At 43.1% G+C, this 14,169-nt stretch overlaps 1 protein-coding gene across 1 annotated transcript in view; it reads left to right on the top strand.

The window, feature by feature from the left end:
* Positions 1 to 13,608, top strand: part of SDC2 (syndecan 2) — a 121,444-nt gene extending 107,836 nt beyond the window's left edge. Inside the window, exons 3-5 of the mRNA XM_067711717.1 lie at positions 6,352 to 6,488; positions 11,064 to 11,199; positions 12,345 to 13,608. Of these exons, the coding sequence (XP_067567818.1) occupies positions 6,352 to 6,488; positions 11,064 to 11,199; positions 12,345 to 12,508 (437 nt within the window). The 3' untranslated portion in view covers positions 12,509 to 13,608. The remainder of the gene's footprint in view (positions 1 to 6,351; positions 6,489 to 11,063; positions 11,200 to 12,344) is intronic.
* Positions 13,609 to 14,169: the final 561 nt, after the last annotated feature.

The following is a 14,169-nucleotide window of genomic DNA, read 5'->3' as shown; positions in this document are numbered from 1 at the left end:
TTTGGTCCCCATTTCACAGATCTTAGAATCTAAGAGTTGTTAGAGATCTGTGGAGGTTGTCCAAGTCATTTTGCTGACTTCTGCCAAGAGTGTCCCTAAGTTTAATATAAAGGACTCAGGTTCAGTCCTGCTCTCTGGCAGCACCTCCCCTCCCCCACTCCCCCCCATCCAGGTGAAAGGGGATTGGAGTGGGTCATTTGAAATCCTGAACCACTCATCAGACGGATCGAGCTGAGGCTTAAATGTGGGCCCACGTTGCTCCTGCCTTGGCTCCAGCCTTAGGCAGATCATTGCTACGAAGAAGAGTATCATTCTGGGGCTTCCCTGGTGGCACAGTGGTTAAGAATCCACCTGCCAATGCAGGGTACACAGGTTTGAGCCCTGGTCCGGTAAGATCCCACATGCCGCAGAACAACTAAGCCTCTGCGCCACAACTACTGAGCCTGCGCTCTAGAGCCCGTGAGCCACAGCTACTGAGCCCGTGTGCTGCAACTACTGAAGCCCGTGTGCCTAGAGCCCATGCTCCACAGCAAGAGAAGCCATCTCAATGAGAAGCCCTCATACCGCAATGAAGAGTAGCCCCCGCTCACCGCAACTAGAGAAAGTCCGCGTGCAGCAACGAAAACCCAACACAGCCAAAAATAAAATAAATTTTAAAAATAAATAAATTATTTTTTTTAAAACAAAGAAGTGTATCATTCTGGATTTTGGAAACCTCCTTGCATTGCACTGGGGATGTTGATTTTCAGCTTAAAGGTAATAGAAGCTGTAACTAAAATTTGTAAAGCCCTTACTGCGTGTCAGGCACTGTTCCTAGTCTTCTAATATCTCTGTAAAGAGAGATTGTATTATCTCCGTTTTTCACATGAAAAAACCTGAGGCTCAGGGAGATTGAATAACTTGCCTCAGATCACACTGTTGGAAAGAAATGGAGCTGGGATAGGGGCCAGGGAGTTGGGCTTGAGAGTGTGTTCTCTTTCACTCCTTTGCTCTACTGCCTCCTTGTGTCTTAAAACTCTACTCCAGAATGAGGAGACCCTGCCTAGCTGATGCCCAGTCCCAGCTGGAGACTGGGATCCCCCAGGTTTTGGCCAGAGGGTTTCGTTCCCTCTGTCCTCACTCCCATCATGCTATCCAGTGGAAGAGCAAAGAGACTGGAGGAAAATGGCCAGAGGCCTAGAGGGTGCTTCCCAGCTGAGAAGATGGTACCAGACTATATATGTGCACTCAGGGGTGGACATTGGCAGACATGAAAACTTCAACCATTCACTTAAATGTTTCATGGGCATTCACCGTAGACCAGACACTAGGCCATGTTCTTGGGACACAGATGAAAAACTAGGTTCTTGTCCTCAAGGAACCAAGAGTCTGATGAGAAAAATGTAGACATGAGAAAAAAATAATTGTTATACCATGTCATGGGTATATAACATAAGAAGGTGCTATACAACAAAAATGTAAGAGTGAAGTGCAGAGTTCTGGTTAAAGGTGGAAGATTGAACACACATACCTTTCAATACGCAACTAAACCAACAATAAAGGAATTGGGCCTAAACTCACAAGGACAAACAAAACAGTACAGGAGACAAAGGCCATAATGTTTTGAAAGCTGAGAAGCAGATGGGCTAGTAGTAACAGACTTGGCAGACGTGAGAAAGCTGAGTTAGCCAGTAGTGGGGGTGGGGAGAGCCAAGAGGCAACCACTTTACACAGTAGAATCCCCATAGGGCCCCAGAATTCATGACACTAGATGGAGCGTGAAAATGGTACTAAACTCGGGATGATTGGTTGAAAGTCTGTTCAAGATACAGGTAGATTCCCTAATTCCTTCCCACCATAACGCAGCAAAGGGGCTGATGCTCCCAACCTCAGGAGAAAACTGGAGGTATATCATCTGGGGAAGATAAAACAGAGGGTCTTTGGACTGGGAGTGTACCAGGCACAGATGGGACAAGGGACACCACACTGAAAACAGGAAATACAAGTTCTTAGATTAAGAGTTATTTAATGCGGAGATATTCCCAGTTGTCTTCTCCCAGTCAGTTCCTGGAACACTGACGGGCTGGCCTTTACCCTCTCCAGGAAATTGGACCAACTCAAAGGAAACAACTACAAGACACTGGCATTGGCAATTTCTCCAACAAAACACACAAGTCTATCTAACTGATGATGCTAACATTTGACAGCGCTCTCCTGTGTGCTCAGAACTTCTAGTCAGCTTCTCAGCCTTTCCTTCTTAAATATGAGAAGACAACCAAGGCTCCCCAGACATTTACAGGAGAACTTGTAACTTCTGAAAGATGGAGACCTTCCCACACCCCCAAATTGGAAGAGAACAGAAACTCACAGTAAGAAGAGAACTTACAGAAAAACTTATTACGGTTGGAGAGATAAGGCTCTTTAACATTGAAACAAGAAGAGGATACTTTGAAAAAGGAACATTCTGAGAGTGCAAGAGTCCTTGGAGGGTGGAACAGTCATCTAAGAGATAAAAAAACTCATTAGGAGATGAGATGATATGCAGATATTTATTCAATTCTTTCCACAACTATTTAATAATGACCCATAATACGGGGGAACAGACACCATTCAAGGTGCTAGGAACACTTCAGTAAATACAATCTAATGATGCTTTCTCTGGTGGTGGAATAATTTTATTTATTCCTTCCTGTATTTCTGTTTCCCAATATCATCTATGAAAAATGTATTTTTTAAAAACATGTATTCTTTTTATGAGTAGAAGATAATGTTATTTTTTAAAAAAGAAGAGACTTAGTGAACAGTGGAAACATAGAGAAAGAAACAGTTCCACGATGGATGGAAAGGGGATGACACTGATTCTGGGCGTAAAAGTGTAAGCAGGAGTTTCCCAGGTGGAAACGAGCTTTGGGCTCTGGGCTAGGATGTCTCAGGCAAAGCGGGCTGAAAGGGGGTCCCCAGATTTCTGGTTTGGGCAGGAGGGTCAATCTTTTTAATAAAGATAATAAATGCAGTGGAAGAGCCCCTGAGGTGGGTGACTCACCTGTCTCTAATTTAAGAAGAGCCAACTTGAGGGAATTTTCTACTTTACAAAATCTCTTCTCTCACAACAAATTCTCCGCACTCCTAATTTGGCAGTTCGTATTTGTAACTCTTGTGAACCAAGGGAGTCTTGAAAGCCCTTAATTGAAAATTTTTCATTTCTCATTGAATTTTGTTTGTAAGAAGCAAATCAATCATATGTATAAAACTTTGATGGAAAATCGGGGAGACTGATATGAAAGAGCAGTGTACTTGGAGCCATCATTATTAATGACTTACATTTATGTAACATTTTATGTATACAGAACGCTTTCAAATATACCTATTACGTTTGCACCTCTGAGACTTAGTTGTTGTTATCCCCGTTTTACAGGTGAAGAAACTGACTCAAGCGTTATTTGCCCAAGGTCACAGAGATAATAAGTGCCAGAATCGGTACTAAGTGTGTTTAATGCCAAATCCAATATTTATTCCAATAGACCCTCACCATTTCTTCTCTGTATAATGAGTGTACGTGCCAGAGGCAGTCGATATATCAAAATATTTTTAAAATGAGCCTTGTTCATAGCTTTGCACTATTTCCAGTATCTCACCTCTTGCTTTTTGAACCGCTTGTTGTTGTAACATGCTTCTGTGAGGAACTGGGGGCTATTCATCCTTTGTTCCTGTCCGAGGAAGCAGGTTAGTTCGAGTTACAAACTTTGAGGTTTTTTTTCAGTTGTTACAAATTTGACGCATGGTCAGCTTAAAAAGAATGTTATAAGGAAAGAATGTTATAGTCTGAAGTCCGGGAGGCTAATTCCTCCATCTCTGTGTTTCTTTCTCAAGATTGCCTAGGGGCAGGACAGGAATAAAGATGCAGAGGTAGGGGATGGACTTGAGGACACGGGGAGGGGGAAGGGGAAGCTGGGACGAAGTGAGAGAGTGGCATGGACATATATACACTACCAAATGTAGAATAGACAGCTAGTGGGAAGCAGCCACATAGCACAGGGAGATCAGCTCGGTGCTTTGTGACCACCTAGAGGGGTGGGATAGAGAGAATGGGAGGGAGATGCAAGAGGGAGGAGATATGGGGATATATGTATATGTATAGCTGATTCACTTTGTTATACAGCAGAAACCAACACACCATTGTAAAGCAATTATACTCCAATAAAGATGTTAAAAAAAAAAGAATGTTATAGTTGACTGTGAGAAATTCTCAAATTCTTCTGATAAAAAAGCAAAACAAACGAACAAAAAAACATAGTGCCCAGCTGGCAGTCAGTGGTCAGTCCTTACTGCACAAAACCTGGGTCAGAGTCTGGAAGTGTTGGGACTCTGTTAGGCACTTGGCAGACAATCCCTTGGCCATATAGAGCTTCAGTTTTGTAGGGAAAACTTCAGTCAATCATTACACAAACAAATTCATCATTACAAACTTTTGATAAATGCAGTCTTAGGGTAAGAAAGGTGGTGTTAAAAAACCATTTAACAAAGACTAATATAATATGGAAGGGAGGCCTTCTCCAAGGAATGACATTTGTGCTGAGGTCTGGAGGTGAGATAGGAATTAACTAAGCAAAGGCTTCTGGCCGAAGATTGGGGACCACAGCTGGAGCACAGGAGACAGCAGGGAAAATGATGCTGTAGGAAGCTGGAAAGGTAGGCCAGGGCTGGACCACACAAGGCTAGGTTGAGGCATTTTATATTCATCTTGAAATCAGTGGAGTGCCATTGTAATAGCTTTAAACAGGGGGTGATGTGGTCACAGCCAGCTTGTGGACAGTGGACTGAAAGGGAGCTGTTAGGAAGAAGGTAGGTACAGTGACTGATAGGAAGATTACAGTGGTTTGGATGAGGGCAGTGGCCCTGGAACCATAGAAAGGTGTAAGAGTGGAGACGTAACAAAAAGGTAAAATCCACAGAACTGGGTGATGGATTCAATGTGGTGGTAAGGAGGAGGGGAGGGGGCCAGAGCTGTGATTTATAGGAATGGAGGGTTCCATTCACTGCAAGATAATGTGGGGAGAAGACCAGGTTTGTAGAGGGGAGAGGCAAGGAGATCATGAGTTCTATTTTTTTTTTAATTTTTTTGAAGTATAGTTGATTTACAATGTTGTGTTAATTTCTGCTGTACAGCAAAGTGATTCAGTGTATAATTAGATATATACACACGCACACACACATTCTTTTTCAATATGCTTTTCCATTATAGTTTATCACAAGATATTGAATATAGCTCTCTGTGCTATACAGTAGGACTTTGTTGTTTATCCATTCTCTATATAATAGTTTGCATCTGCTAATCCCAAACTCCCAGTCCTTCCCTCCCCAACCCCCCCTGTCCCTTGGCAACCACAAGTCTGTTCCGTGAGTTGTATTTTGAACATGATAGAGATGTATATAGTACCTTTGAGTCATTCAAGTGAAAATGCCAAGTAGGCCAGTGGATATGTAGGTCTACATTTCAGAGGAGTGGTAGAAGCTAACGATGTCAACTTAGGTTTCATTTGTCTTTAGATGGTAATTGAAGCCATGGGTGAGAGAGAAAGTGTGGAGTAAGAAGCAGCCTAGGGCTCAACCTTAAGGAACTCTTCATATTTTGTGTCCAGGTAGAAGAGAATGAGCCTGAAAAGGAGACTTAGAAATCGCCAGAGAGGGGAGGGGAGAAAGCCAGGAAGTCAAAGCCACAGAAACCCAAAGGTAGTATATCAAGAAGGAGGTGAGAGTTGGCAAGCGTCCAATGGCGCTAGGAGGTTCAATTAGATGAGGACTCTGGAAAATGCCACTGGGTATGGAACGTGGAGGGGAATGGTGACCTTAACAAAACAGTACCAGTAGTGTGGTGACAGGGAATACCTGACTAGGGGGAGTAGAGCACAGAGTGGAGTAGATGGTGAGGGAAGAGGCCGGTGAGTCTGCACACCCCCATTAGAAAAATCTGGTTGTAAAAAGGGGAGAGAGGGCAGCAGCTCACACAGATAAAGGGTCGGTGTTCCTTGTTTGTTGTTGTTATGTTTTAAAATGGAAAATGTAGCACCTTTCGGCATAGAAGGGAGGAGATCTCTTGAGTAGGACAGACTGAACTGGAAGTGAAAGAAGGGCTACTTGAGAGCATTCAGGATAATAATGATATAGAAAAAATGCCAGTCTCCCCACAGATCCGCCTTGAAATCACTCTTCACCGCTATGAAGACTGCAGGAAGGTTTGCGCTAAGCTCTCGAGGAGCGGCTATTTAGAAAGAACATGGCTCTGTCATCGTCAACCTTAGACAATGTTGTCTGATGCTGTAGAAATCTGTGTCCTGATTCGTGTGCTTAGCTCACCTTTGCTTATTTTGCCAGGAGCTGATGAGGACGGAGAGAGTCCAGAGCTGACCACATCTCGACCCCTTCCAAAGATTCCGTTCACTATTGCTGCTCCGAGAGTGGAAACCACAACTCTGAACAAGATACAGAATAAGATCCCCGCTCAGACAAAGGTGTGTTTTGTTTTCCATTGCATTCTCAGGTTATTGTAAATGTGCATTTTTTAAAAAATTGTACAGACTGTGCCTTTTTTTGTTCGTTTGTTTGGGTTTTTTTTTGGTGGTACGCGGGCCTCTCACCGCTGTGGCCTCTCTCGTTGCGGAGCACAGGCTCCGGACGGAAGCGCAGGCTCAGTGGCCATGGCTCACGGGCCCAGCCGCTCCGCAGCATGTGGGATCTTTCCGGACCGGGGCACGAACCCGTGTCCCCTGCATTGGCAGGCGGACTCTCAACCACTGCGCCACCAGGAGAGCCCCAGACTGCCTTTTGAGAGGTGCCCTTTAAAACTGTGTAAGGACAAATGGTCTTTTCATTGTATCGTAAATGGCTCTCCCTTACTCTTTATGATCGTTTTGACATTTGCCCACCTACTGCTTTTTTTGTTGTTGCTGTTAGATAGACTTTATTTTTCAGAGCAGGTTTAGGTTCACAGGAAATTGAGTGGGAAGTACGGAGAGTTCCCATAGACTCCCACACATGCACAGCCTCCTCCCATCAACATCCGGTGCCAGAGGAGTACACTTCTTACAACTGATGAACCTACACTGACAGGTCATAGTCTCCCAGGGTCCAGAGTTTTACCTTAGGGTTCACTCATAGTGATGTACATCCTGTCAGTTCTGACAAATATATAATGGGCATGTGCCCACCATTATTGTAGCCTACAGAATAGTTTCACTGTCCTACAGTGCTCTATACCCTACATATTCATCCCTCCTGCCCCAGCCCCTAGAAACCACTCATCTTTTTCCTGCCTCCATAGTTATGCCTTTCCAAAATGTTGCATAGTCAGAATCATGCAGTACGTAGCCTTTTCAGATGGGCTTCTCTCACTTAGTAACATGCATGTACGGTGCTTCCACGTCTGTTCATGGCTTGATAGCTAATTCTACCTAGTACTTTTATCACCCAGGCGTAGCTTATAAACGAATCTTTTTTCCAGGGTACTCCTTCTTAAGGAACTCGTAGCCCAGTTAAGAAGCAAACTGGGCTACGTTTCAGTTTTCAGTTTATTTGCCTTATGCTAAGAAAATTTGTTTTTATTTCATAAAGAATTTGTTCTGAGTTAAAACCATTGTGAACTTGTACATCTGCTGAAACAGGTTATGGACTAGGGAGGCTCCGGGTACCAGTCTCAATAAGTGTTTTCCCAGAGTTTTTTCAGGCCCACCTTCAGTGGTATGGAAACCCTGACGTCTTCCAATGCTAATGATGAATGCGGGTACATCCCTATATTCATTCTGAGAGCTGACTTACTAAGAAATAAGGTCTTTGGCCTTAGAACAGAGCAAAGCTGCTAGTTTATGGAAACTGTGACACCAATGATTTTGGCCTTAGTAGCGTGCTGCTGCAACTAGCTGACGACCCACTACTAGGTAAGCTGTTTAAGTTGGAAAATGCAAGTTAAAGTCTGAAGAAGGCCTGGGTTTCAAATCCTAGGTCTGGTCAAGTTTCTTAGCTTCTCTGAGCACATTCCTGATGGATCCTTCAGAAGGTTAAATGTGAGGGCATGCGGCATGGCACCTGAGAGCCAGTGAGCATTTTGTAAGCCTTCATTGAATTTGGTTAGAGCAGGAGAGACCGAGGCAGTTGACCAGGTGAGCCTGTGGAGTGACAGCAGCAGGAGGCTTTGCAGGCGGCCTGGGGGTAGCACGCTGCTTATGAGAACTTGGAAACACAAGTGCCCCCTCTTGGAGCTCACCCGTCTGCTGGTTAGAAATGAGGTACAGCTAAGCTTTAGCAGCAGAAGGGCTGTGGAAGGCTGTGTCACGAAGGTAGGGACGGGCCTTCTCCCGAGTAAGGAGCACCCCTCTGCAGGCCGGAACGCACGCAGGCTTCCTGCCCATTGACGCTCCTCCCCTTCCCAGAGTGCAGTTGTTCTTCCCCTCGCCCGCCGTCCTCCCGGTGCCTGGGCACAGGGTGGTGAGGGACAGGCTGGATGGGTTTCTGCAGATGTGGAGCAGTCAGGTCAGGCCTCTCCAGACTGGAGTGCTGTTTGTCGGATGGAGAAGGGCTCGTTGCCGTTAGCAGTACACTGACTTCACAGGCCAGGCAATAGGAAAGGAGGGAGAAGCTCTGAGCACTGAGGCAGACACACCTGGCTCTGTGCACGGTAGCTGCTCCAGAAATGGATTCGGTTCAGTGAGTGAAAGGAAGAAGGGAGAAGAGGGGCGATGAAACGTAACAGGTGCAGCTGAGGGTAGGTCATCCAGTGTGGCTGCTGAAAGATGCATCTGGCTTTGTTTATTTGACCACTTGTCATAACTGAATCCCTTGAAGTCAAGAACCGTTAGGAACCATTAGGACTCACTAGCGTGAGACAAGAAATTCAGTTTTGGCTTTTCATGGTGGAGTTTATCCTAAGCAAAACCTAGTTTGACGTAGAGCTCTCTGGTCAGTTGACAACAATGAATTGAAAATTGGTTTAAGTTTTTAAGAATTGGTTTTAAGGAAGTAATTGTGTCAGATTAAAATAAAGAAGACAGATGTTTGGCAGATGAGCTCAGAAATTAAGGACCCCCAAATCTTTTAATGTATTCCTGGTATCATTTGTGTTCGATGTAGTAATAATAAAAATTCATCCTTGGGCTTCCCTGGTGGCGCAGTGGTTGAGAGTCCGCCTGCCGATGCAGGGGACATGGGTTCATGCCCCGGTCCGGGAAGATCCCACATGCCGCGGAGTGGCTGGGCCCGTGAGCCATGGCCGCTGAGCCTGCGCGTCCGGAGCCTGTGCTCCGCAATGGGAGAGGCCACAACAGCGAGAGGCCCGCGTACCGCAAAAAAAAAAAAAAAAAAATTCATCCATTTGTGGGAGATTTACTGAGTGCTACTCATTGTGTCAAACACTTTTCAGGGTACTTATCATGATAATACTGATAATGAATAATATTAATACTGGTGATTAAATCTTCTATTTTGTCGTTACATGGCACAGCTAAATTAAACGTTGCCTCTATGATACCATTAAAGTAGACTTTGCTTTTGAATGGGCATCACTGTGGCATTAATGTCACTGTTATAGATATTCTGTCTGGTTTGTTATAAATTTATGTGACCGAATACAAAGAACACGGTTGTTTGTTCAAGCAGAGCATTGCTCGTCATCTTTACTTCCGTCACATTTCCATGGCATCCAAACAACCAGACACGGATGTGACAGATCTTTAATTGGCTTAATGTAATTATCTCTGCTGCCTTTTCGTACTTTCACTTTGTACATCTATACAGGAGTTAAGGTATTTCAGGTTAGTTCTATACTATTGGAAGAATTCTTATTAGTCAAGCTCTTACTTTGATACAATAAAACTTTTAAATTTAAAGAGTGAATGTTCCAGCCAGAGCACCTGGAAGTTTGTACACTGGTGGACCATTCCTGTGAGTCCGTGGTGGCCCCAGTTCTGTGGAGACCTCCTGTTCCCACACCCGCAGAGCCCCTGAAATGCAAGCTCCTTCCTGGCTACTGGATCAGAAGCTGAGTCAGAGGGAATGTCAACTCTCTCAAATGATTTGAGGGACTGAAAAAACCTGAGGGGACTCACGTGATCTGTCATAATAATGGGACAAAGATGATACGGATGAGTTAAATTCAGTCTCTGATATCACAATCTGATATCACAATTCTCCCCTCATTCGCCACCAGAACTTGCTTTCCTCTTTCCCTAGTCACAAACCTGAGTATTAACCTATTTTTCTCTTCCCTTTCCTAACCCTTCCCTGACTGCTAACACATAGTGAAAAGGCTCCTAGATTAGAACCCAGATAATTCATTCTCTCATCTGTCAAGTTGTCTGTCCTTCTACCAGGTATCCGAATGGCGATGGGCTTTCTATGAGAAGAGTGTACTTTAGACTTGCAGGATGCTCAGGGACCTGAGAGTGCCATTCATTGGACAGATATAGAAGATGAAGTCCAGAAAAGTGGTAGGACTTGATCAGGACCACATAGGAGCTACTTGCAGAACCCAGGCCCCCTGAAGCTCTTTTTAATCCAGGGTTTGGTGAAGGTGTTGTAAGAGTGAATAAATAGAGGGGAGCATTACAGATGAAGCCTGGGGGCTGCTCCCCACGGAGTGGCAGAGCCCTGGGAGAACACTTGGAGAGAATGCCAACAAGGAAGCTGTCATCACAGTGCCCTGTGTAGCAAAAAGATGATAAAGGAGTGAGGAGAATTGGGGCAGTGCTGTTGGGTTGGAGCAGCCAGAGGGGGATGGTGGCCTAAAGTCAGAAGGGTGATGAGAAAGGGATCTTACGAAATGTCGAGTAAAACAACCTAACCGTGTCATTAGGATTATTATAAACTCACTAACTATCCATTTTGCCTATACATGTGATGGGTGTTATATAAAACCATCAACAACGTGGGTCCACCATAGGACTCACCCACTGTCTGCACACCACACAAAGCGATTATTGCAATTCTTTCCTAAACTCAGTGTTTGCAAAGAATGAACTTGGGAATGTGCTCATCTACTATTTCTTCTTTCCAGCACATTAAAAGAAAATCTTCATAATCTTTTTTTCTTTCCCCAGTCACCTGAAGAAATTGATAAGGAAAAAGTTCACCTCTCTGACTCAGAAAGGAAAATGGACCCAGCTGAAGAGGCTACAAATGTGTACACTGAGAAGCACTCAGACAATCTGTTTAAACGAACAGAAGTCCTGGCAGGTGAGTAGCCAGTGGGGATCAGGTGGCAGGTCCTTAAATAGGCCTGTGTTTGCCTAAGTGATATTCAGAGGTATCAGCAAAGCTTGCTGGATGTTACCTTAGTACTGAAAACCATGTTGAGCACCTGTCTCATTCCAGAGGGAGAGGCAAGAGTTAGGCAGAAGTTGTCTTTATTTTCTGTCAGCTCCCTCAGCCTACCCCTTGGCCAGCCTTTTGGGCGGGGTGGAGAGAGGCAAGAAGAAGAAAGTTAAGGCCTGAGTGGGTCCGGAACAATGGGGCGTCGGGGGTGGCAGAATATGAAAATCAATCAGTCTTGATCCAAGTCATTCATCATCCTGATTTCAAAACAAATTTAAGAGAAGGAAAGGTTCTTTATGGAGAGGGCCATTGATATAGCACCCAAGGTATTAAAGGATGTTGTCTCTAATCGTAACTTACTGATGAAAGTATTAACATTTGATTTTAAAGGGGAAGATGTGCAAGATTTTAGAACACTTAATCCTTTTTTAAAATTTTTATCTTATTAAAGTATACATTTACATTTGCAATGTTGTGTTAGTTTCTGGTGTACAGCAAAGCTATTCAGTTATACATGTATATAATAGTTCGCACCTGCTAATCCCAAACTCCCAGTCCATCCCCCCCCCCGACTCCCCGCCCCCCTTGGCAACCACAAATCTGTTCTCTGTGCCTGTACAACACTTGATCCCTGAAAGAGGATAGTCCCAAATCCAAGACTAGAAAGGAAATTTGCATGCTTTTTTCATATTTATTTTCCTTTACAGAATTTAAGTCGATTATATCATGTTTTGTGTTTTCATTGAAAAAAGCAATTAGAAGATTAGACTACAGAATGTGAATACCGAAAAGACTCAAGAGTTTTAAAGTATGGAATTAGTTGAGGTCACAGCCAGGTTTTTCTTATTGAGGCTTTTGGGGGATATTATTAATATTAATCAAAGAAAGTATTATACCTCCTGAGGAATGTCAGATTTGCATAATTACCTGGTTGCTGCATTGAATCCAGTTTTGGGGTTTTTAAATTAAGCTTTTTAGGAAAGTGTAGATAGATTGGGCTTGACAAAGCTCATTTCTGCCACCCTTGAATCTCTTCTAAGAGTAATCTTCCTTCTGGTGTGTTTCAGCTGTCATTGCTGGCGGAGTTATCGGCTTTCTCTTTGCAATTTTCCTTATCCTGCTGTTGGTGTATCGCATGAGAAAGAAGGATGAAGGAAGTTACGACCTTGGAGAACGCAAACCATCCAGTGCTGCTTACCAGAAAGCACCTACTAAGGAGTTTTATGCGTGAAAACTCCCATTTAGTGTCTCTATTTATGAGATCACTGAACTTTTAAAAATAAAGCTTTTGCATAGAATAATGAAGATCTTTGTTTTTTTGTTTTTTTTCATTAAAGAGCCATTCTGGCACTTTAATGATAAAATCCCATTGTATTTAAAACTTTTCATGTATTTCTTTAGAACAACATAAAATTCAAAGTTAACATCTGCAGTGTTCTGTGAATAGCAGTGGCAAAATATTATGTTATAAAAACCCTCAATGTTCATGGAATCGGTTTAAACTTTTACATGCAAATATGAAAAGATTGTTTTTACCCTACGGTTTGAAGATGAAAGCTGTTTCATTTGAGTCTGCATGTCTCAGATTGACCTTACCAAGTTCGTCTTACTTTGTTAATTTATCTGTTGCTCCCCTCTCCTCTGCTCGCCCCTCTTGTCCCCTTGAAAGCGAAACAAAACTCTATGCCTTTCGTAGCTGTTACGGTGCAGTTTGTCTTTGGATATTTCAGATAATGGTAATTTAGTGTATATGTGATTTTCAAATATATCAACTTTAACCTCCACTTTGTATAAATTTTTAAGTGTCGGACTATCCGTTTTACACTTGCTTTGTTTTTCATTACCTGTAGCTTCAGGCAGATTTGCAACAGCAAATTAACGTGTAAAATTGGATTATCACCGCAAAACTGTTTAGTCATGTCTGTCTAATCAGATCTTCTTTTGGGAGGATTTGAGTAACTGACAAGCCTCAGTAAACCCAAAGATGATAACAGTATTTTGAGAAGTTGCTGCAGATTCCTTTGGCCACTGTATTTGTTAATTTCTTGCAATTTGAAGGTACGAGTAGGGACTTAAGGAAAAAATCAGTTTTTGTTCTTAAAAATGCATTTAAGTTGTAAACATCTTTTTAAGCCTTTGAAGTGCCTATGATTCTATGTAACTCTTCGCAGACTGGTGTTAATGAGTATATATAACAGTTAAAAAAAAAAGTTGGTATTTTATAAGAACAGACGATTATAATGGTAACTTTTGTAGTCTTACGAATAGACGTAAATTGTAATTTGAGAACATAAAAACTACTGAATAAATCATGTGGCCTAATATTGAAAATGTCACTGTTATAAATTTTGTACATTTTCGGTCAAATGTACACCTCCCCTTTGCTAATGACCGTCTGCTCTCAAGGATGTTGTGGGTTTGATTTCTGAGTGTTCCACAGTGTCTGTAAATCAAAAACCAAAGAGCTCAGTGATGACGCTGTTTATCACCAGATTCACTTGTGAATTGATCAGAGGAAATCTGAATGTATCATCCTGTGTATGTTTGAATGTAGATATCGAAAGGCCGCCAGAGAGGGAATTGTGACTTTTGCAACCTTTATGGAGATAGCTGATGGCAATATTGAGACGAATGCCTGCTCTTGCAAATAACTCTTAGGACCATAAATTCCCAAGGACTAAAGGGGGCTTTCCTGACATCGGTGTCTATGGTTTAGTCCTGTAGATTGTTTTACCTTCGAAACTGCTCCAAATCTCTCCTGAAGCTTAACCGAAGAGGTAATAGATGGAATACCATAGTTCACACTGTAGGGAAGAAGAGTCAGGCAGGGAGGCTCTGTGCATTCAAAGGAGGGCCTCCCTGCTTAGGAATGCAATTGCCAGAAAGCAGCGA

This window comes from Pseudorca crassidens, chromosome 17 (genome assembly GCF_039906515.1).
Source record: "Pseudorca crassidens isolate mPseCra1 chromosome 17, mPseCra1.hap1, whole genome shotgun sequence".
NCBI lineage: Eukaryota > Metazoa > Chordata > Mammalia > Artiodactyla > Delphinidae > Pseudorca > Pseudorca crassidens.
The sequence above is the reverse complement of the archived record's forward strand: the minus strand, read 5'-3'. Positions and strand labels throughout refer to the sequence as shown.